The 22,283-nt window shown below is 36.9% G+C and overlaps 1 protein-coding gene across 4 annotated transcripts in view; it reads right to left on the bottom strand.

Moving 5' to 3' along the window:
• The window catches only part of STAU2 (staufen double-stranded RNA binding protein 2), a 291,840-nt gene that overhangs the window by 174,718 nt on the left and 94,839 nt on the right, over positions 1 to 22,283 (bottom strand). For all 4 annotated transcript variants that reach the window (XM_077752437.1, XM_077752435.1, XM_077752434.1 and 1 more), the window contains 3 exons: positions 5,159 to 5,318; positions 3,789 to 3,896; positions 1,220 to 1,432 (listed from right to left, as the gene is read on the bottom strand). In XM_077752437.1, coding sequence (XP_077608563.1) covers positions 1,220 to 1,432; positions 3,789 to 3,896; positions 5,159 to 5,318 — 481 coding nt within the window. The remainder of the gene's footprint in view (positions 1 to 1,219; positions 1,433 to 3,788; positions 3,897 to 5,158; positions 5,319 to 22,283) is intronic.

The raw sequence follows: 22,283 nt of genomic DNA, 5'->3' as shown, positions 1-22,283 counted from the left end.
TGTGGTTCCAACCTGTGTCCTTCAAGGGTTAACTGTACTTCATTTTTGTAAGCCTTGATTCATAGAGCTAGCCCAGAAGTCTGCTAGATAAGGGACACTGCGCTGGCAAGTGGCATGCTGGCAACTGAAGGCTCTCTCTGTGAACAGAATTCTAGCTCATTCGTATCACACATAGTGTGCACTCATAGGCAGTGTCCTGTACCCAGTGCCGATTCAGCTCATTCCTTTTTGGGTTGTTGTTGTTAGTGTAAACAAAGAAACCTGCTCCAGTAAAAGAAAGAGTCGCAGCATTCTGAGAAAGTGTGTGCTCTGTTTTCTTCTTTGGCAAGCTCTACAGGCCTGAAAGAATAGAAACAAAACAGTACCATTTACCTCGCAGGGCAGCTGCGAGGATCAAATGTGACCAAGCACATGAAGTGCTGAGACAAAGCTGGGCGCACACAGTGCTTTATATTTACCAGCTGCTGCCACGGTCATCAGCATTAGTATTACTCACACGATTATTACTCTGTAACCTATTACCATTTCATGATACCCCAACCAGTTACTCTATTACAGTGCTGCGCGCAGAAAGAACACTGGGTGGGAGACCAGAGTCGTTCAGGGTGCTCTACATGCCTGGTGAATAACAGCAAGCAAATTCTTTGAACATGCACGTTTCACAAAACCTCACTGTAAAAGGAGGGGTACCGTCATCTACCTTACACAGCCCTGATGAGAATCACAAGGTGATCATGAATGGAAGGTATTTTTTAAACCATAAAACTAGAAACATGGAAGGTGTTATCTTTTGATGAACATACACAGGCATACAAGTGTCCAAAAGCAAACCAGGGGCACCAGGGTGGCTCAGTTGTTAAGTATCGATTCTTGATTTTGGCTCAGGTCATGATCTCACGGTTTTTGAGTTTGAGTCCCGCATCAGGCTTCACAGTGACAGTGTGGAGTGTGCCTGGGATTCTCTCTTTCTCTCTCCCTCTCTCTCTGCCCCTCCCCTGGTCACGCATGCACTCTCTCACTCTCAAAATAAATGAAAAAACATCAAAAAGAATTTTAAAACAAACAGACTGTTACTAATTTATAGTCCAGGGCCACCCTCAACACTGGGACTATATATAATCCCTAGGCTTAGGTGCCTGCCCTAAGGAAAAACTTTTATCTATAGTTACCATAATATTTATGTAATAAAACTGACTAATGTTCACAAGCACACACTTACCTTTACTATTGTTTTAGGGCGTTTTTTAAAAAATAATTTTGGCTTTTCAACCACAGGAAGAGGCGGAAGTTTCTTCAGCTCCTGTAGCACGGTGGTTGCAGCGCGCTTCTTGGAGAGTTTTTTGCTATTCCCCTCACCTTCTGCGGAGAACTCTCCCACTGACACCCGGGTAACAAAGCTTTTCATATGTGGTGGTCCACTTTCTTTAATGACCTATTAAATATAAGTAAAATATTTAATACAGGCTCCTAAGTAGTGTTATCATCGCATGAATCTTTTTTAATATTCATATCATAATCAAAATGGAAATTATAAAATAATATGCCAAAATTATAGATTTCTTTAATAAAGCTATATAGATATTATATAGGGACTATTCATTTATGATACTTATGCTGCTTCATAAACTGAAGTTGAAAGAACAAAAATCTAAATAAATACATTCAATTCACAGTCAAAATGTGTGTTTTACTAGCTTAAAATAGGCAATTCTAATTGTGGTGACCCAGTTTCGTATGGAACAGAAAATTAAGAACATAAAACATACTGTACTAGATTAGGTACACACACCATCCAGAATAATAATTTGTATATAACTGTGTAAATATCTAATTTCTCCTCTGTAAGAGTAAGTTATTGAAGTCCACGGACTATTTCTTACTGGAGTTCTCTAACCCATAAAGCATTCTGCATGTGAAGCCTCTCAAAAATAACTTATGGGTGAAAATAACCTCTTTTAGATGGAGACCTCAAAGGCTGTTTTATAGGAAGGAATGTTTACTCTCTGTGACATGATCTTAAAAAGGTAAGTAGACATACCATAAAAAATACCTATTTTTCTAGAGTAATGGATTATGAATCTGTCAGCTATGAATATTCCTAAACCCTATATTAATGTGCTCATTAAACTACACCAGTTTTTGGAGGGAAGATGTTTTCCAAAACCCAAATGCTAAAAACTTTAGTTTCCTTCAAAATTCTGATCTTTTATAAAAGATTCCCTATTTAGTTAAACAGATTACCATGTAACTTTACCATCAAATTTTGTCTTCTAATAACACCAATTAGGAAAAGAAAAGGAAAACACCACAGTATCTCAATAATCCAACGTTACTGGGGTAAGAAACTTATGATAAGCATACTTTCCATGTAATGTAAGTTTACTAGTTGAAACACCAAATTGTTTATTTTAATAACTTTGATTATTGATTTGAGGACAGCCTCCTCAATTAAAAAAAAAAAAAAAAAAGTGGGGCGCCTGGGTGGCTTAGTCAGTTAAGCGTCCGACTTTCGCTTAGGTCATGATCTCGCGGTTCGTGGGTTCGAGCCCCGCGTCGGGCTCTGTGCTGACCGCCAGCTCAGAGCATGGAGCCTGTTTCAGTCTGTGACTCCCTCTCTCTCTGACCCTCCCCTGCTCACGCTGTCTCTCTCTCTCTCTCCTAGAAATAAATAAAACATTAAAAAATTTTTTAAAAATAAATAAATAAAAATAAAAATTTAAAAATTTAAAAAAGTACATATTTTACTGACTTAACAGAGAATACTAAATATTTGACCTTTTTATTGTTCATATTAGATCATGATGAACACCGAATATTCTATACTATAAGGTACTGATGCTTCCAAGGAAGCATCCTATTCATTGTAGCCTTTAAAAGGCCCGTGCTCCAACAAATTTTGAGTATATGTAATTACTTTTGATATGTTTTCCGTATTTTCCCTCTCATTTCTTGCAAGGACCGACAGGTCTGCAAGGACGTCCTATCCGTGGCTTCCTCTTCCTGCTGTTTTCAGTCTGCTAGAGGCTGAGAAATCAGATGACGTAACTTTCATGAGGACTGTGTCTAAGAAGATAGGTTCTCAGTCGAGGTCAGTTGATCTTCACAGTGAATAAAATGTGGGAGCTTTCTAGTAACTGAATGCCACACTATTTGAAGGAAGGTACCCTATAACTGTTTTAGCTTATTTCCTGGGTTTTGCCTATTTTCTAGATATTTGAGTTACAAAATTAGTGACTTCTTAATAAAGAAAGTATTACAGTAATTTAATATTTTTCCCTTTCATATTTCACATGATTTTTATAAATATTTTGTGACATTTTTATCTGGTGGTAATGTCGAGAGCTGCTAATTACTTCTTTGTGACTTACTAGTAAAAGTTAAATTTAAACCTATTTTGGTTCCACAAATTTAGAAGAATTTAGATATCAATATTTACGTGTCACAAAATATTAACTTGAATACTTTCAATTTGATCCTACTAAAAACACCAAACCCTATAGCATATTACAAATTATCTTATACTCAGATGATAAATTTTATGATGAAAACTGAAATATCATATACACCGGAAGTTTAATACAGAAAAGCCAAAGAGATTAGCAGGAATCCGTGATATTATAGTAAGTTCTACTTTCTCCAGGGCCTCTATGATTTCGTGATACAGTCTGAACATAAGAAGCACACAAACCCACCCAAGATACTAGTATGCCAGTTAATTTATTTGTTTTTTTACTTTAAATAGTGAGAAGCAGGGGAAAAGAAATGAAAGATCTCTACTGAGCACATACCTCAAAACTGACAGGCATATTTCGCTTCAGAGCAATTTCAAACACTAAGCTGATCTCAGATTTATTTGCATCTTTGTCATCATCCATTTCTTTTCCTGATTCGCCATTCTAAATCACAAAACACAGGAGGACAATGAATCCCCACTTTGCAGCAAACTGTACATATATTCTACAACCAAGAGGGCCTATCTAAAACACAATAAGTAACAAGAAACCAGAGACTGTATCTTGTGGATTCCTATGTAACCACAGTAGTTGTAGGCTTTGCTGTGAGGCTTTTTGTGATTTAATTTTTAGGGGTTTTTGTTTCCCTTAAAGTAGAAGAATAAATGCTGAGTGTGAAAAAATTTTACTCAACCATATACTAATTTGAGTTTATACCATGTCCCCAGACTCACTTCTCTTTAGAGATCTGTATCCTCCATCCATTAGAATATCCTTGATATTCTAATGCTATTTAATATTCTGTAAACACTAAATTAGAGAAGGAGTACAGGATGTAAACCAGGATTTTGGAGCTCTATGTCTGGTTCTGGTACCAATTTAGTTATTCACCTCTTTAACACATACTTCCGGAGGGCCTCATATATGCTGAACACAGGGTAAGTACTAGAGATAAAAAGACCAAGAGACCGTATTCCTGCTGTCAGGAAACTTATGACATGGCGTGAAAACAGATAAGCACTGAGGTTAGAGTCATAGTGAAAGTGTACAAGGAGAAAACACCTACACTGGCCATTAACTAAGATGAATCTCAAAGGGGGAGGACGAGAGGTTTGAGGGCAGGGCATCTGTAGGGGTGAAGAGCACACTCTGCAGTAACTAAGTGGACAGCTCAGTAAGAAGGTGACTTATAAGACATGTCTGAGCTGGAGATACTGCTTTGAAATCAACAGAGAGAGTCGCCAAAGCCATGGGAATGGGTGAAATTACTCAAGATCAGCCTCAATATCCTGGTCTGTAAAATAAAGTGGGACTGAAAAAAATTCACACAAATCTCTTCCCCTTTAAACTCCTTGATTCTACATTAACACAGTGTAGTCTATGCTCAATAAACGCAGCATTAAATGTAAGGTAATGAATGCTATTTCCCATCCTTGTTCATATCCCCAAATCCTGTGTTGCCGGAGAAGGGAACTCCATAGGTGAACCAAAGTTCTCAAAGGTCAGGTCATCTTAGCAGCACCATATGAGCCTAGTAATAGTACACAGGTAATCTGAGAAGCAGATCACAGCAGGCCATCATTCTAGTATTCTTTCCTATCAGAAAAGATGACTTCCTTTATTTATAAAAATTCATGTATTTGTCTTGTCAATAATCTCACTGGGGAATGGTAAGGAAGTGGCTGTCACATGGAGCAGTAACATACCTGAGGTGACTTTTCTGGAATAGGTTCATTCTGCAGTGCTTGAAGGGCTTTCATTGCAGCATTGTGTCTGGCAGCTTGTCGAGTCTTTCCTTCCCCAAAAAACTCATTGTTTCCTACAGTCAGCTGAACATAAAAGATCTTGGGCATTGGGCAATGATACCTAAAATAAGAAAATAAAAACATTAATATTTGTTCAATAAAAATCATTCTATAATCATTAATAAGATTTGTTNTGGACACTTAAATGACTGAGCCACCCAGGTGCCCCAAGATTTGTTTTCTTGAAAATGATACCAACCATATAATGTACTATATACCCTCTTATTAATCCCAGTAAAATTTTAACCTCACAAATGTATTTATAAAAGATAAAACATGAGTCATGGTATCTATAGCTATATATCTCCATGAAAAACATATCAGAGAAAACAATATGAAGCATAAATTAATATAGTAAACTTCATTCAATTATATCACAGAAGACTTCCAGTAAGAAGTTTTCAGTCAGATTTCGACAGAAGCAAGCCAAATGGTCTGGTGCTGAAGGTGGAGAGTCACAACAGAGGCAGGAGAGAAGCGAGCCCATTCAGGGGACAGGACACAGATTACCATGACTTCAGCAGAAGACAGTTATGACTAGACATGGGAGGGCCAGAGAGATGGACTTACTACTCCATTCCAAAGGAGTAAGTACTTTTCCAAGTAATAATATCAGACTGAACATAAGAAAAGAATGGGGAGGTAACCACTTCTTAAGCAGATAAGCAGTATTATAACAAAACATATTTTAAGTGAAAAATGTTAGCAGGCTTGCATTTAACAAAACTGAGGTGAGGAGTCACACTAGAAAGCACCAGTGATGCAGATGTGAGGCAAGAAAAGGGCCAAATGAAGAAAGAACAAACCTAGAAGAAATTAGGAAGAAAAAATTAAAGGATATGCAATAAATTAATTCAATAATTATTTGTGGAGGACTTTCTATATGACAAGAGAATATGACAATAAACAAAAACACATCGTACTGGGTAAAACAGATAGTAACTAAAGTAATATGCAGAATACCTAGTANCACCATAAGGAAAAAAAAAAAGAAATGGTGGAGGTTTTAAATTCTTAAAGTCAATTTTCTTGGCCCACGGTTTTCTATTATTTTGTTTTAAGATAAAGTATTTTAAATGTGTTTTCATTATATGCTCTCATTTTGAACTGGCAAGTACAAAAAAGTTAAAGGAAGAAAAAAATCACTTATAGTAAAATACTTTAAATATGCAAAGACAAAAAGCATTAAAAACCACAATCTGTTTTGCTCTTTGATTACAAGAACTAGTGTACCAAGGTGCACAATCGCCTACTGAATTCCTGAAGTGCATTTTCCTATTATTTTTAGATACCCTTAATGCATATATCTTAAAAGACTAATAAAATAAATGCAGGTTATCTTCATTTTGTACACCACAAAATTCAGTTTTCCACCTACACAGCATTTCATACGTATTTTTAACTAGTTCCACTATAAAACTTTAAAACAGACAACCTGAAATCAGAAATTGACTCCTGTACTGAGATCTTACATGGCAAGCTTTCACCATAGAGCAAATGTTTACAATTAATTATACACTTCTGAAAACAGAGGTCCACAACTGGAATGCTAACAGACCTTTAACTACAGTAGAGGGAGTGGGCGCCACTATAATCACTAAGGCCTGCTGACAATTACAAAACTCATTTCGGTTTGCCACAGAGACAAACAAAATTTCTGTTCATTATGACTTTACTGGAATATGATGTCATAACACATAACCATACTGAAACAATCTGCTGATTTTCTGACCAAAATATTAATTGCACACTAAAGAGCCCTTGGGGCCTCTTCCTTTGTGGCCATCAAATATGGCTCTATATATGTCTATGTGTATGCATGTGGATACATATGTATATGCATATTATATTGTGTAACTTTCAGAGGAGAAATCAGGTTTGCTGTATTTTAACATAAAAAGTAAACTATTCTAGCACTAACAACAGGAAATACCAAGATGAAATGCCTGCCTTGTTTTGTTCTAGTTTCATTCCATCCTTTTACTTAGAAATGATTCTTAAGGGGCGCCTAGGTGGCTCAGTTGGTTAAGCATCCGACTTCAGCTCAGGTCATGATCTCACAGTTCATGGGTTCAAGCCCTGTATCGGGCTCTGTGCTGACAGCTCAGAGCCTGGAGCCTGTTTCAGATCTGTGTCTCCCTCTCTCTCTGACCCTCCCTTGCTCACGCTGTCTCTCTCTCTCTCCCTCTCTCTCAGAAATAAAATAAAAACATTAAAAAAAATTTTTAAAAAGAAATGATTCTTAATACTCTACCCTGCACAGTTGGATTACCTTACATATCACATCTCCTCCTATCACCATGACAATTAAAACGAACTGGAACGTGCTCAGTAATGGCACCCAGACTGAACTATGGTAGAGGTAATGCAGAAAGTTTTGTTGTATGTTAGGTCTTGGTCTCGAAATATTTGTTTCCTTTACTAAAGGAACATTCAGAGTTTATTAACATTGAAACTTGTTATGTTCTAAGTAGAATTTCTTTTCTATTTATTTATTTCAAACATTAAGCTCATTCTTGGTAAAGTACATTTAACAAGTGACGTACACATTTCTAAAAATTAATAGATGTTTATGAAATCATACATTGCTATTCTTGAATGATTTCTCTCAATTAGAATTTTCTGATCAATGTTTTTATCTGCATAGTGATTACTGTTAAAAGAGGAGCCATGAAAACTCACTTGTCCAGGCTATTAAAGTTTCAGGGTCAAATGGCTTCTATCTACAGCCTCCAAAATATATTTTGCCAAGTGTGATCCCACTCATCAGAATTATCCTCAGTGCCTGTTAAAAATGTCCATTCCTGTGCTCCAATCCTGATCTGCTGAATCAGTCTCTGGGGATGGAACAAGAATCTTCACTTTAGCAAGATTCCCTAGTGAATCTTTCATACTAAGAGTCTGAGAACCACTGCTGCTACACTAACACCATAGCTAACAATACAGCTTATGTGACTTGATTACTTCAAACTCCACGCAAGCAAACAACCACACACACTCCTGTAGCATCATCGTTAGGTTTTCCTATATAACTCTCTCATTTAACCTCACAGCAGCTAGGTGAGACAGACATTCCCATTGATCACCACAAGAGCTAACAAATGTTCCCAACATGGCTGTGAGGAGTCAAACTGAAGTCTAACTTCAAAGCTCAGGACTCAGGAAACTCTTAAGTCGTTTCCAAAAATCTACTTTATCCTCTTCTATTTTTGTGTTCACATTTGTTTATGAAATTGGTTATGTTCTTGGTAAGCTAGAGAACCTAATACAAGAATTCTTTCTAAACCTAAGGTTCAGAGGCACCTGGGTGGCTCAGTTTGTTAAGTGTCCGACTTCAGCTCAGGTCATGATCACATGGTTTGTGGGTTCAAGTCCCGCATCGGGCTCTGTGCTGACAGCTAGCTCAGAGCCTGGAGCCTGCTTCAGATTCTGTATCTCCCTCTCTCTCTGACCATCCTCTGCTCATGCTCTCTCTCTGTCTCTCTCCCTTCTCTCTCTCTCTCTCAGAAATAAATAAAAAACATTTAAAAAAATTTTTTTAAATAAATAAAGTAAACCTAAGGTCAACAGCCACTGAAACAAACAGAGCTCCATAATAAAATCCTAGGTTTGTTTCTCTAGTATGTCAAGCCAATAAGGATCAAAATAGAGACACAACTGAGTAACCCATCAAGACTGAAAGGTCAGAATAATGGGCATCATGTGTTACACCGCTAATAGTCTAAGTTTTATAAAGGCTGCTTGTAAGGCCTTTCCCCCATGCCTCTTTGCCTTCTATCTGCTGGAAGTCTTATAAAAAATAAACAAATAAAATTTCAAATAAAATAAAAGGTTCCCTTTCTTTAGATCCCAAAAAAAGTCTTTAGATTTGGCCTATCTTCAAGACATCACAAGTCAATACAGCAGTAAAGACAAGATGTATATTTGGTTCCTTTGAATTAACACTGTTTGACATTCCTCACACATTTTGTTTTGATTTTTGAGTTAAGGGAAGATTTTACATTCTTCTATAAGTACTCTTATAAGAATATACATAATTTATTCTTATACTTTTATCTGATCTCTGTTATAAGAAGTTTCCATACCACATATCCTTGCCTTCCTCCCTACAGTTACTTCATTAATGCCCTCTTTGTAGACTCATCTTGTAGGAGTCTCAACAACTAAAAGCTGTGTCCTCTCCTACCATCCAGTGACTGCTTTATTCTCTAACATGTCTACTCTCCTAAGTATCATTTTTACAAGGTGAGAAAGACATATTCCAAAAACATGAGAACTTTTAAAAACTGAAAAATAACTGCCTCATTTTATTTGATAGCATTATTCATAAATCTCAACCCAGCTTAAGTGTTCATATCTCCTCTACAGGTTTATGTCTTGAAATATATGAACATGTTATCTTCTCATCTAATAAGGAGAGGCTTTTGATTTCTGTGTTTATTTCTAACATTGACTGAAAACAGAAATGTCACTTAATCTTTCTATCTCAGTTTACTTATCTGTAAAATATTTGCAGAATTTATGTTTAAAGACCTCTAACAGCCAAAACTTAGAATTCAAATGACATGTTGATTATTTTGACTCTTTGTACGCATTTTGGCACTGCTAAGCATTCTTTTACTTGCTATAGAAAAATAATAGGTTTTATCAGAAAGCTATAAAATAGTCCTTGGCACACTTTCAAGCTTGTATGTATATAAAATGTCTAGATAGGAGAGGGTTCTTTCTCTATTCACATCTATAAATTTTGAAAATATATCTTTTATGGGATCTAAATGTTAAAGTCTTGAGGAATTTCAAAAATTAGGACCTATTAAAGGAGATTCACAGGGCAGCTGAAAATAAGCTTTAAAGGAGGGTAAGGATAGTCTATTCTATTTGTAGAATTATTATAGTTATGTTTAAAATGCCTAGGGGAAAATACAAAAAGATATGTGCTAAAAACTGGGATAGGATGCTTTGAAGTGATGGAATTACAAATGATGTTCTCTTTCATAATTTCAATTTTTTTTTAAATAAGATGGTTGTACTGGAGTATAAGCCAAAAAAAAAAAAAAATTAACTGAAATAAGTCTAGTCCCCATCCAAATAAAGGTAAATCTGTGTTCCAAATGCAAATTTAATAAACTAGCAGAGTGACTTGTGGAACACAGAGTAATCCACAAGAGTAAATAATGTATACTGTGTTACTGATACTAGTACCACAATAAGACTATGGAAAGCATAGCAGTTATCAAAGAGCCCCATTTTGTAAATATACAATCAACACTCTAAATCCTACACTTGGACCCAGCATAAACCTACTTTTGCCCTTCCCTAAATGAATATCTAGATAAATCATCATCACCATCATCACCATTATGATTACAACAAAAATATACAAAGCAGTCAGTGTGTCAGGCACTCTTCCAAGCACTATACATACTAATCTCAGTCACCATAACAACCCCAACTTCATTTTATACATAAGGAAATGAGGAAGAGATANCCCGATCTTGAGCTAACATTTAAACCCAAGCAATCTCACTCCAGACCCCATGATCTTAGTCTCCACACGATCCTGTCTCTGAATGAACTAGATAAAATGACCACCATAAACTGCAGAGGTTCTAACTATAAACTATGGAGAAGTCCTGCCAGACATGGCATTTAAGGAAACTTAAGTCAAACTAGACCTAAGAGACCAATGGTCACATTGGTTACCAAGAAGAATTCTTGAGAACACAGTAAATCCAGGAAACCATGTTGGCTGCAGTCTTATTACTCTCTCTCATTCTTTGTCTCCTCTCTTAATGTTTTTGAAGCTCATGCTTGAATGTTGATGTTCCATTAGGGAAATGCAAACCAAAACCACAATAACATACTACTTCACACCCACTAGGATGGCTATAGTCAGGCAGCCACTGTGGAAAAGTTTGGCAGTTCCTTAAAAATTTAAACAAATTACCATTTGACCCAGCAATTTCAGTCCTGGATATACATAAACTGAAATTTAGGGGCGCCTGAATGGCTCAGTTGGTTAAGCGTCTGACTTCAGCTCTGGTCATGATCTCACAATCTGTGAGTTCGAACCCCACATCAGGCTCTGTGCTGACAGCTCAGAGCCTGGATCCTGCTTCAGGTTCTGTGTCTCCCTCTCTGTCTCCTCCTCCCCCGCTCATGCTCGGTCTCTCTCTGTCTCTACAAAATAAATAAACATTAAAAAAATTTTAAAAACCAGAAATTTTAAAATGCATTGAAACAGGGGCAACTGGGTGGCTCAGTTGGTTAAGCATCTGACTTTAGCTCAGGTCATGATCTTGCGGTTCATGAGTTTGAGCCCTGCATTGGGTGAGCTAGAGCTCCATCTTAGGGGAGCAATAGCCCTGCTTTGGGTGAGTCCCGCTTCTCTCCCTCTCTCTCTCTCTCTCTCTCTCTCTCCTCTCTCTGCCCCTCGCTCACTTGCGCCCTCTCTCTCGAAACAAAAACAAAAACATACACAAACGTTCACAGCATTACCCATAATAGCCAAAAAGTGGAAATAAACCAAAAGTCCATCAATCAATGAATCACTAAACTAAATGCAGTACTGGAGTACTGATTCATGGATACAATGCAGATGGACTTTAAAAACATGCTAAATGAAAGCTAGACACAAAAGACTACATATTACATAATTCTGTTTAGATGAAATGTCCAGAATAGGCAAATCCAGAGACAAAAGTAGATTAGTGGTTGTCGGCAGCTGTGAAGAAAGAAAACGGGGAATAACTGTTAACAGGTATGAGTTTTCTTTAGGGGTGATGAAACGTCCTGAAAGTAGACAGTGGTGATGGTTGTACAACAATGTGAATGTACTAATTCACAGCATACAGAACTATCTACCTTAAAACAGTAAAAATGATAAAGTTTACGTTACTGTGAATTTTACCTCAATAAAAAAGTTTTTAAAAAAATGTTAACTCTCCCTAGGGTTCAATCTTCTCAAGACAAGACAGTCTTCCTAGGTGATTTCACCTCCTCCTACTTCCAGCCCTGGCCAACTCCTAGCAAGTAACAAACATTTAGTAAGGGCCTAATTCATGCCAGGGGCTGCTTTAGTCCCTATAGATGGTAGGCAGCCCTCAGGAGACAATCAAAAATAAAACAGTATTGACTGATAAGATGGGTTAGAAGAAAAGTAGAGTAAGAGAACAGATTAATAAGAGAGACTTTCGGAAGTGACATTTGAATGAAGAGGTGAATGAAGTGAGAATTCCAGGCATATGAATGCCTGGAGGGAAAAAAAAAAATGTTCCAAGCAAATAAGATAGCAAGTGCCAAGGCCCTGCGGAGGTAACATACAGCTATTTTAAAAACAGCATGTGTGCTTGTACCTGGAAAGCAGTAAGTCAAGAGGTGAGCAGTAGGAAACTAGGTCTGAGAAGCAGCCAGGCAGGTAAATTAGAATTCAATTCCACATGTGATTGAAGGGGTCAGGGAGGGTTTTAAGCAGGGAAGTGATATGGTCTGACTTATTACTTAGATTAAGTCTCTAGCTGCTGTTTGTCCAAGAGCAGAGAGCAGCTGGCAGGCCACTCAACCATCTAGGTAACTCATCTCTGAAAACAGGAGGCTGACATGCCTAGGAGAACACAGTAGGGCTGCAGGCAGTGCTAAAGGTCCACTTAAGGACTGTGGTTCCTATTTTCAGATGGGTCCAGTCAGCACAGTTGTTCTTCTGTAGCTTCTTTGGTACAAGTACAAAGTCAGAGGAGATGAACTTAACCAGTTAGTTTTGAGAAGCAGTGTTCAAGTTGGGAGATACTAGAGAACATGGGGATTAAGTGACGAGAGACGAGTGAGAAACTCCAGTAAAACACAGCCCCACGGAATCTGCAAGTTAGTAATGGCTGCAACGCCCCTGGAGGCTCTGCTCATGTCTCTTCCGGAAGCACAGGTTAACAGTGCACCCCGTGCCCCTCCCCCCATTTCCTGCCATCCCACTGGATAGATGGCTTGTAGCAGAACCACCAAGGCGTGCCTCCCATGAGTGACTGACAAGCAGAGCAGCTGTGAAAGCGCTTCCGCATTGTAACTGTACAGAAGGGTCCTTGGAGGAGCAACCTGGTAGAGGTTGGAGGAGCTCCTCTTCTACAGTGTGCTGCCACTGTATTCCTCTGGGTACTGCAGCATACCATCTGAGACACGTAAATAAATGGTACTACACACAGCAATGTGGACGCTAACAGCAAGTTAGGAGTGATGGCACAGGAATGGGGGTACGTTCCCCAAGGTAGCATTTCTCAAAGTGTGGGTCCCCCACAAAGACCATCAGAGTCCTCCTGTTGGGGTCTAGAACACTGTTAAAATCCAGATTCAAGGCTGACTGAATCAGACTCTTTGGTAGAGTACAGGAGTCTACATTATTGCCAAACAGCCTCATTGATTTTATACATGCTAATGATCCATGGGTCATCTTCCCTTCCCACTATGAATGTGAAGGCTTTGATTCCTGGATACTAACTTGGTCACTCATCTCCCTTGCTGAATTCTCTTGCTGCTTCTAATAAGTTTTTAGTTGATTCTCTTTTAATTTTCCAAATAAAAAATTATATTTTTTCTGCCAAAAAAGGTAATTTTCCTATTCCTTTCCAAATTTTATTTTTCCCCCTAATTACATTGAGCCATACCTTTTAAAGAATATTAAATAGTGATTGATAATGGATGCTCTTGTCTTGTTTCTCACTTTATTGGAAATGTGACTAGTATGCCCTCATTATGCATATGGCTGGCTACTGGGTTTGATTGGGATAGGAGGGGAGTGTGTGTGTGTGTGTGTGTGTGTGTGTGTGTGTATCAACAGAGTATACAGTTTACAATGTTGAAGTATTCAATATTCATCACATTTTTTTCAAAGTCAAGAATGAATTTTCAAGTACCTTTTCAGCCTCTGTGTAGTTAATAATTTTTCCTTTTCATCTCTTAATAAAGTGAATTTTATTACCACATTTCTAATAGTGAAATAATTTTTGCATTCCTGCAATAAATCCCACTTGGTTGTTGCAGTGGTTCTTCGTTCAATAAACTGCCAAATTCTGTTCGCCAATATTTCAATTAGGCAATTCAATTCTTTTACAAAGAATATTGATCTGAAGTTCTAGCCTTTCTTGTTGTGTTTTGTTTTGTCTTAGCTGGCATTGTGAAGCTAGACAGTTAGGCTAGTTTTGACTGCCCAAAATAATGTGTTTCCTATTTTTTCAAAAATTCAACAAAATTTCTCTGTGATACCATCTAGCCCAAGTGCTTTTCTTCATGGTGGCAGGGGGAGGTAATGGTAACTGGCTATTTGGCTACTTGTTCTTTTACTTCTACTTCTACAACAATGGATCTTTTTTGGCAGTTTATATTTTCCTACAAAAATCACCCAGTTTAGACTGATTCTGAAATAGTCTTCCATGAGTTGAAAGAAACAGTCCTTTATGAGACCTGTCATTTCCTAGGCATCAGGCTTCCCCCATCGTCAGACTACATCCTGCATATTTGTGCTCTGCATTCACACTTGCTCACCTTGATTAGATTACACATTTAAGTATTTTATTGGTTCTTCCTAAGAACAAGATCTGGGATTCTGCATGTTTTTTCTATTAGTCTTCTGTTTCTCTAATCTACTGATGCATTCATTTTCCTCCTGCAGACTTACTTTGTTATTCCTTTTCTAACTTCTTGTGTTGAATACATAATTAATTTTCATGTATCTTGTATCTATTACTACTTGTCTATTAATATAGATATAATATTAATGAATTTGCTTTCTCATAGGCTTTATGTTGTTTGTACTGCAGTGCTTCAAGAGAGAACTATATAATGTTCCTAAATATTTTTGGTAACAAAACCCCCTGTTTAGTGAATTATCATGTGTATTCTATGAAACATACCTTGGGAAATGTTTTAGGCATTATACCTTAGTTAAGAGTATTCTACAGGTTACTTTAATCTGCTAGAAGCTTTTTAATTTGAACGTAATAAAGATTACTGAACATTTAAAAAAATATGATTAAAAATGTTTATCAAGTTCCTTTTATAAACTTGGGAATAAATAAACACTGAGAGATGGTGTGGTTAGAGGAAAATATCTTTAGATTTACAGTTAGATCAACTGGACTTAAGTTCCAAATACTATCTATAAGCACTTTGAGAAAAAGGATTTAGTTTCTCTAAGATTCATCAGTGATATGAAAGATTTTGTCTGTATCAACTTTCTCAACCTTATTCAAATGGCAAACTAGAAAGAAATTATTGTATTTTTCATGAAATAGCATAGTATATCTGTGTATTTTCAGTTAGATATATATATGTGTGTGCATTTGAAGTGCTCTCTGCACTACAAAAACATTAGTAAAATGTTTTAAAGAACTACAATTTCAAGTTTTTAATATGTATCCACTAAATACTACATGCTAGTAGTCTAATGGCAGAGTCCTAAATTTAAGGAAATTATGGGTGTAGGAGATCAAATGGTAAAAAAAAACCTTCCTGGAGAAAATTGTAGAAAATATGGCTTATTTTTTCTTTGACTTGTAAGAAGATTCTCATTATCCAATTCTATCAATAGATCATCTTTGATTAAGGGCTGTCTGAGAATGTTCTTTGAAAACTAGTGTAATGAATCTCTCAAGTCCTTTCAACAACAAAATGGTTCCAGAAAATATTTTAAATCCTCGGTTTCCTGATTAATTAAGCCCCAATGAATATGCTTTTCAGAAGTTTAAATGGAAAAAAAAAAAACCCACAAATAAGGTTACATTTTTAGGAGAAGTTTCACACCCTTTCTGAATAAATTATTTTTTTATAATGTCTAGAATAAGAGATTCCAAGGGATGACTGTATAGAATCTTCCAAGAGCTTTCGAAATGGTTTGCTTTGTTACAATGTCCAGCCCAGACATCTAGTCCAGTGCCTTTGCTGATCAGAATTCACTATCAACTTTGGATGCTTGCCCACTTCAAATACTCCCAAAAGTGAGGAGACATTACATCAGCGGGGCCGCAGAAAGATTAATGTGCTTTGTTTGGAGATGTAAATGGTAATTATACTTATTGCATACTTCTGGTACTTAGTCTATTTTACCTGAATCTAAGGAAATCTAGTTGTACATTTGCATATAGTTTAATAATAATAATGTGTAGTTAACAGATATTCATTGGAATATAAAAAACTTAACTTGGCATTTTCCCAGCTAATTGTTTTTACAGCTTGACTTCACTTATGCATTAGCTACATTCATAAAAAGGTTTACATAAAGCAAATATTTTCATACTAAATCCCACTTTCCCACTGTTGCCCAATATTAAATCTTGACTTGTATTTCTATAAGAAAATGTTGGCTCTGACACATCATAAAATTCATAATTAAACCTCTAAATGCCAAGGAACAGATACACTTAATCAATTATTTTATAAAATACATTTTATCCTCTCACCTGCAATTAAAATTAAACATATGGATTAAACAAATGGATAGCCATTTGTTTCATATTCACACAATCATTTTTTAAAAATGCAGAATTTTGGGTGACTTCCATAGAAGCTGAGAGTAGAAATATTATTAGCTAGAATTGCCACATAGAAATATGCTATCAGATAGATTCGAGCAATACAAGTAATCTCAAGTTATTGATAATAATCTTTTAAGGATTTTAAAAATATCTTCTGCTATTGGTAATACACTTGACATTTTATTATAATCCATGCCGTATGATTAATTGGAATTATACAGATCATTTGGAGCCAATACCATTGTCTGACTTAATACTACTTTTCAAAGAAATGGGAAAAAGGACCTGATCAATTACCTGGATCCTTTTGCAGTATAAAAAGTAACTTGTACTAAAATAAAAGNAATCGTGAGATCATGACCTAAGCGAAAGTTGGACGCTTAACCGACTAAGCCACCCAGGCGCCCCTTCTCTACCTTTTTTTTAACTACAATTACTTTGAGGTAATGCTAAATAATTTAAAGTAATTTAAATTAATTTTTTTCTGCACAAATTCTCTGGGGAATATTATCTGGATTGTAATTATCTATGCTCTCCTTCCCTGTATTGCTGCAGATAATCTAGGTATTCTTTTTATCAATAAGTCAGTGTGAACTGTCTTATTTCAGGATATGCACTAAGCTAAGAATACCAAAACTACTTTATCTTTGCCTGAGGCAAAATACTTGTACCTGAGACAAAAGCATGGCCACAAGACAATACTGGTAACAACATGACAGTGACATGCAGTCTGACCACCATGCAAGGAAACAGGCTGATTAATACTTAGTTATGAAAGGCTAACAGTTCTGATCTCTGACTATGATTCTTCTTAATATAAATTAGAGAATGCATTTTACTCACACTGTAAATTCTTTCCTGTGAGCAAAATAGCTCTTAAGAATATTCTTAAAAATAAGTCTGTCATGATACCCTATTATTCCCAGAAAGAGATGTTTACATGAGTTAACACAGCATAGCAAAAAAACCATAAGCTTGGAAAACATATAATCCTGGGTTGGAGGGACAGCTCAGTCCTTCACTGGCCATGTAAACCTAGACAAGTTATACACTACATCAGATCATAGTAGGAAATCATAATTGTTTGCCTTCCTTCTTCCTTGGCAACTAACCCATCATCCTTCTTAAACATCCCACAATGTTTCTGCAATGTTTCAGCACCTCTTGTACTTTTTGTTATTCCCCGTAAAGAACCTAGGGACTTTGTTACTAGCTCCTCAAACCTAGGGACCACGCCATTAGCTCCACTACTATGTCTGCTTGGGAGAAGTCCAGGAAAGGGCCACAGTAATGCTAGCAGATCTCTAGCCTTTCAATTGCCATGCTTGGTGACCTTTGTGGTCAGTGCTCATACCACCCCAGAGAAACCACTTCATGCTCCCTAGGAAAACCAACATTTAGTTCATCAATCACTCAGAAAGCCAATGCACTTCAAAATATCAGGCACTGTTCAGAAAATACCTTGATAAGTTCAGATATTATGAAAACCAGTAAGGGGCTCCTGGGTGGCTCAGTCAGTTAAGTGTCAGACTCTTGATCTCAGCTCAGGTCATAATCTCCCGGTTTGTGAGTTTGAGCCCCGCATCAGGCTCTACCTTGAAAGCGGGGAGCCTGCTTTGGATTCTATCTCTCCTCTCTGCTCTGCGTGCACTTGTGCAGGTGTGTGCACGTGAGCTCTGCCCCCCCCAATAAATAAATAAACATTTAAAAAAGAGAAAACCAGTAAAAAACAACTAAATAAATCTTTAGATAAATTAAATGTAAAATAATGAATAATGTTAACTATAATTTTTAAATTCTCTTTATGTCTTAAAGGACACTTATTTACTTTTGGGGTTATGTTCTACCTCTGCAGACTATTTTATGACCTGTCAGTCAACCACAGTGTAGGAGTCTAGTAACTCATTTATCTTTGAAAAAGTGCATCTTGACCAGAGAATGTGAGAATGTCAACAAATAATAAGAAAATAAAGAAAGCAAGTGGGTCAAGGTTCTGCCAACTGAGGCCAAGAAAAAGCCTGGGAAATTAATCAATGAATAATAAGCTCCCATGAAACTCGAACTGAGAAAAGCAATAAGCCATGATGAAAATAATACCTGAGATAATTACACAGCCTAAACATTATGGCCTAAGATTCTAAACCTGACCTAAAGTTAAAAGAGAATAGTGGAACAGTTGAAGTTGCTTATTTTCATCTCAATGAGAGAGAGGAGAGGTGAAAAAAAAAAAAAAGAGAGAAAAGAGCGAAGGCGTGCAAGCAAACAAGGGTGAAAAATACTTGATGATATTAAAATTATTTTATTACATTACATTAGACTACTGAAACTCAATATAAAGAACTTATCTGGATTTAGAGAGGGTAAGAACACAAGACAGTTTTATTTTTTTTTTAAATGAGGCATGTAGATAACTAGTAAGTTCAATACAGTAAAAAACCTCTTGCTGCTAAAAGTAAAAAAAAACCTTTATTGATTTGGAGAAAGCCTTCCATATATTCTTAAAAAGACAGGATGTTGAGCAAACTCAAAAAGTCATTCAAACCTAGTGTGTATAAGGTTCCAGAAGTATTTTAAGGAAGCAAATAAAGAATTCTGAAAATTTGAGACCCACATGGGAGTAAAGCAAGAATGCACCTTGAGCAAATTTTTATTATTTTTGTTATTCTCCTAAAAAAGTCACTCAAGAGAACAAAAGCAAGGCTTGCAAATAGGACTCTACAAGCTTATTCACAGAGGATGACACTTCTTTGAGATGAGAAGACAGATGTGCAATGTAATGTGAGACGGTGAGACCCTGAGGATGCCAAAGCAGGAGGGCGACCCAGACTGGCAAGAGCAAGGCCACAGGGATCTCTCAGGAGGCAAAACCATCCCAGACGTGCATACGATTCCGTCCAGACCTGAGCACTTCCGTGCCGCTGAACTTCTGATGGAGTCAACGAAATGAAGAGCTAAACTTATAATCTCAGTTGTCATTTGACTCTTGTTTTATCAAAATGTAATTCTAATAAAATCAAAATAAGGATATTCTTTCACTTCCCACGTTTAAGAAGGGCAGTACTCCCTGCAAACATTTGTGAACCTTGTATTAGACCAGGTACGTTCTTTAATAAAGTAAATAGTTAAGAGTAAATGATCCGCATACTATTCTGTGGGCGGTGTCCCAGGAAGGCTGTGAAGGGACTGGTCTCTGCTCAGGCCTGGGGGGAAAGCGAGTCTAACTCCCTGGAGTCCTTGCGTCTTGTAGGCGGCATGATACCCAGCACCTAAAAGGAGTCCAATTAATGGCTGTGAACTGAGAGAGGAATAAGAGCTCACACTTAGCTTACTATATTCCAGTACTGCACAAACAGCAACTCATCTAATCCCCACAATAGCCCTAAGTGGTAAGTACTAATAGTTTCCATTTTTATAGCTGAGGAAACTGAAGAACAGAGGGGTCACGCAACTTTGTCTAGGTGGAGCCAGAATGTAAATGGAGGTAAACTGACTACAGCGACACTGTGTTACGATAACCCTCTCACTGTGAGAGTAAACGATGAGGAGCGCAAGACTGGACCAGCAAGGACCAGGCTCTTCGTTTATGGGAGTAAAGCAAACCAAGCCCTGAAGCAAGGCGAATTCAAAGTAAAAGGATGGGCAAAATGAAATTCTTTTTGAGTCAATCGCAGATACAGCAGTTATCTGTGAAAAGATAAATTTGATGTGCAAGTCATCTTCATACAATTAACAAATACATGACTATTAAAGTATAAAATCCCTTATTTGTTTTATATAAATCTCTAGAATTACTCCAGATATGCATATTACTTTGGGGATATACTGCCATAAATGTTAGCTACTTCGTGTTAAAAGGTTGAGAAAATGCTCGGTACATAAATAAAAATGTTGTGTTAGTTTATTAAAAAAAATAAGTAAACAGATGCAAGTTGGATATGACTGGGGAAGAACTAAGAGTGGGTGCACCTAGTTACGGTTGGCTCCAGTACTTTTTAATGTTTGGTGTGATCAATGACCTTGAGGCAGCTGCATGATATATTGAGGACAGACTATATCTATAGTTTTCATCCTTGGCTACACAGTAAAATCAGCTGGCTTACACAAATCTGTAAGAAAAAGACTATTAAATCAATAGAAAAATAGGCAAAAATTATAAATTCACAACTCACAGAAAAAAATGACTTTTACATATATGAGAAGATGCTCAACTTGATTCATAAAGGAATACAATTAAATACAATTAAAATGACAAAAAGGTATCATTTTTCACCTAATTATGTTGCCAAAAAGCCCCAAAAGATTCAAAATAGGTTTATCTCCAGTCTCGATTATCATAATAACCTCCTCACTGTTCTTTTAGTCACCAAAGTGAGCCTTTCAAAATGTAAGTCAGATCATGTCTCTGTTTTGCTCAAAACTCTGCAATGCTTCTATATCTCATCCAGAATAAAAGGCATCCTTACAATGGCCTAATACAGCTTTACATAGGTCTGGCTCCATACCATATCAGTGACTTCAATCACACCATCCAACACTGACTCCACTCCAACCACACCAGCCTCCTTCCTGCTCCTCAAATCATCAGACATGTTTCCACTCAGGGACTCTGCGGTGGCTGATCTCTTGCCTCTCCCCCCCGATATTCTCAAAACCCACTTGCTCTCCTCCGTAGAGTCTTGTTCAAATGTCACCTTCTCAGTAAGATCCAGTTAAAACTGCAATCTTCATCCTTTTATTCTGCTCTACTTTCTATTTGTCCACAGCACTTCTTACTTTTGAATCTACTATAAAACATATTTATTATATTTATTTTTAATATATATTTATTTTGAGAGAGAGAAAGATAAGTGTGAGTGATGGAGGGAGAGAGGGAGACAGGGAAGTCCAAGCAGGCCCTGCACTGTCAGCACAGAGCTCAACGCAGGGCTCAATCTCATGAATCGTGAGATCATGACCTAAGCTGAAACCAAGAGACGACATTAACTGACTAAGGTACCCAGGCACCCATATATTTATTTTTTATGGTCCATCTCACCCAACTAGAATGTAAGTTTCATCAAGGCAAAAATGTCTATTTTATTTATTGATTTATCTGAAGTATCTGTAAGAATGCCTCATACATGGCTAAAATGCATGTGCAAAGAATCTAATATTTATAGCAGCATTAGCAACAATAGCTAAATTATGGAAAGAGCTCAAATGTCCATCAACTGATGAATGGATAAAGAGGATTTGGTATGTATAGATACGTTTATATACACACATATATGCACACATACGTACACAATGGAATATTATTCAGCCATCAAAAAGAATGAAATCTTGCCATATGCAACAAGGTGAATAGAACTAGACAGTATTATGCTAAGTGAAATAAGTTAATCAGTGAAAGACAAATACCATATGATTTCACTCATATGTAGCATTTAAGACACAAAACAGATGAACATAGGTGCAGGCATAAAAGAGAGATAAAAAGAGAAGGAGGCAAACTGTAGAAGACTCTTACC

The sequence above is a fragment of the Crocuta crocuta genome, unplaced genomic scaffold, assembly GCF_008692635.1.
Source record: "Crocuta crocuta isolate KB4526 unplaced genomic scaffold, BGI_CrCroc_1.0 scaffold141, whole genome shotgun sequence".
In the NCBI taxonomy this organism is placed as follows: domain Eukaryota; kingdom Metazoa; phylum Chordata; class Mammalia; order Carnivora; family Hyaenidae; genus Crocuta; species Crocuta crocuta.
Note: the sequence above shows the minus strand (reverse complement) of the source record. Positions and strands in the feature narration are given on the sequence as shown.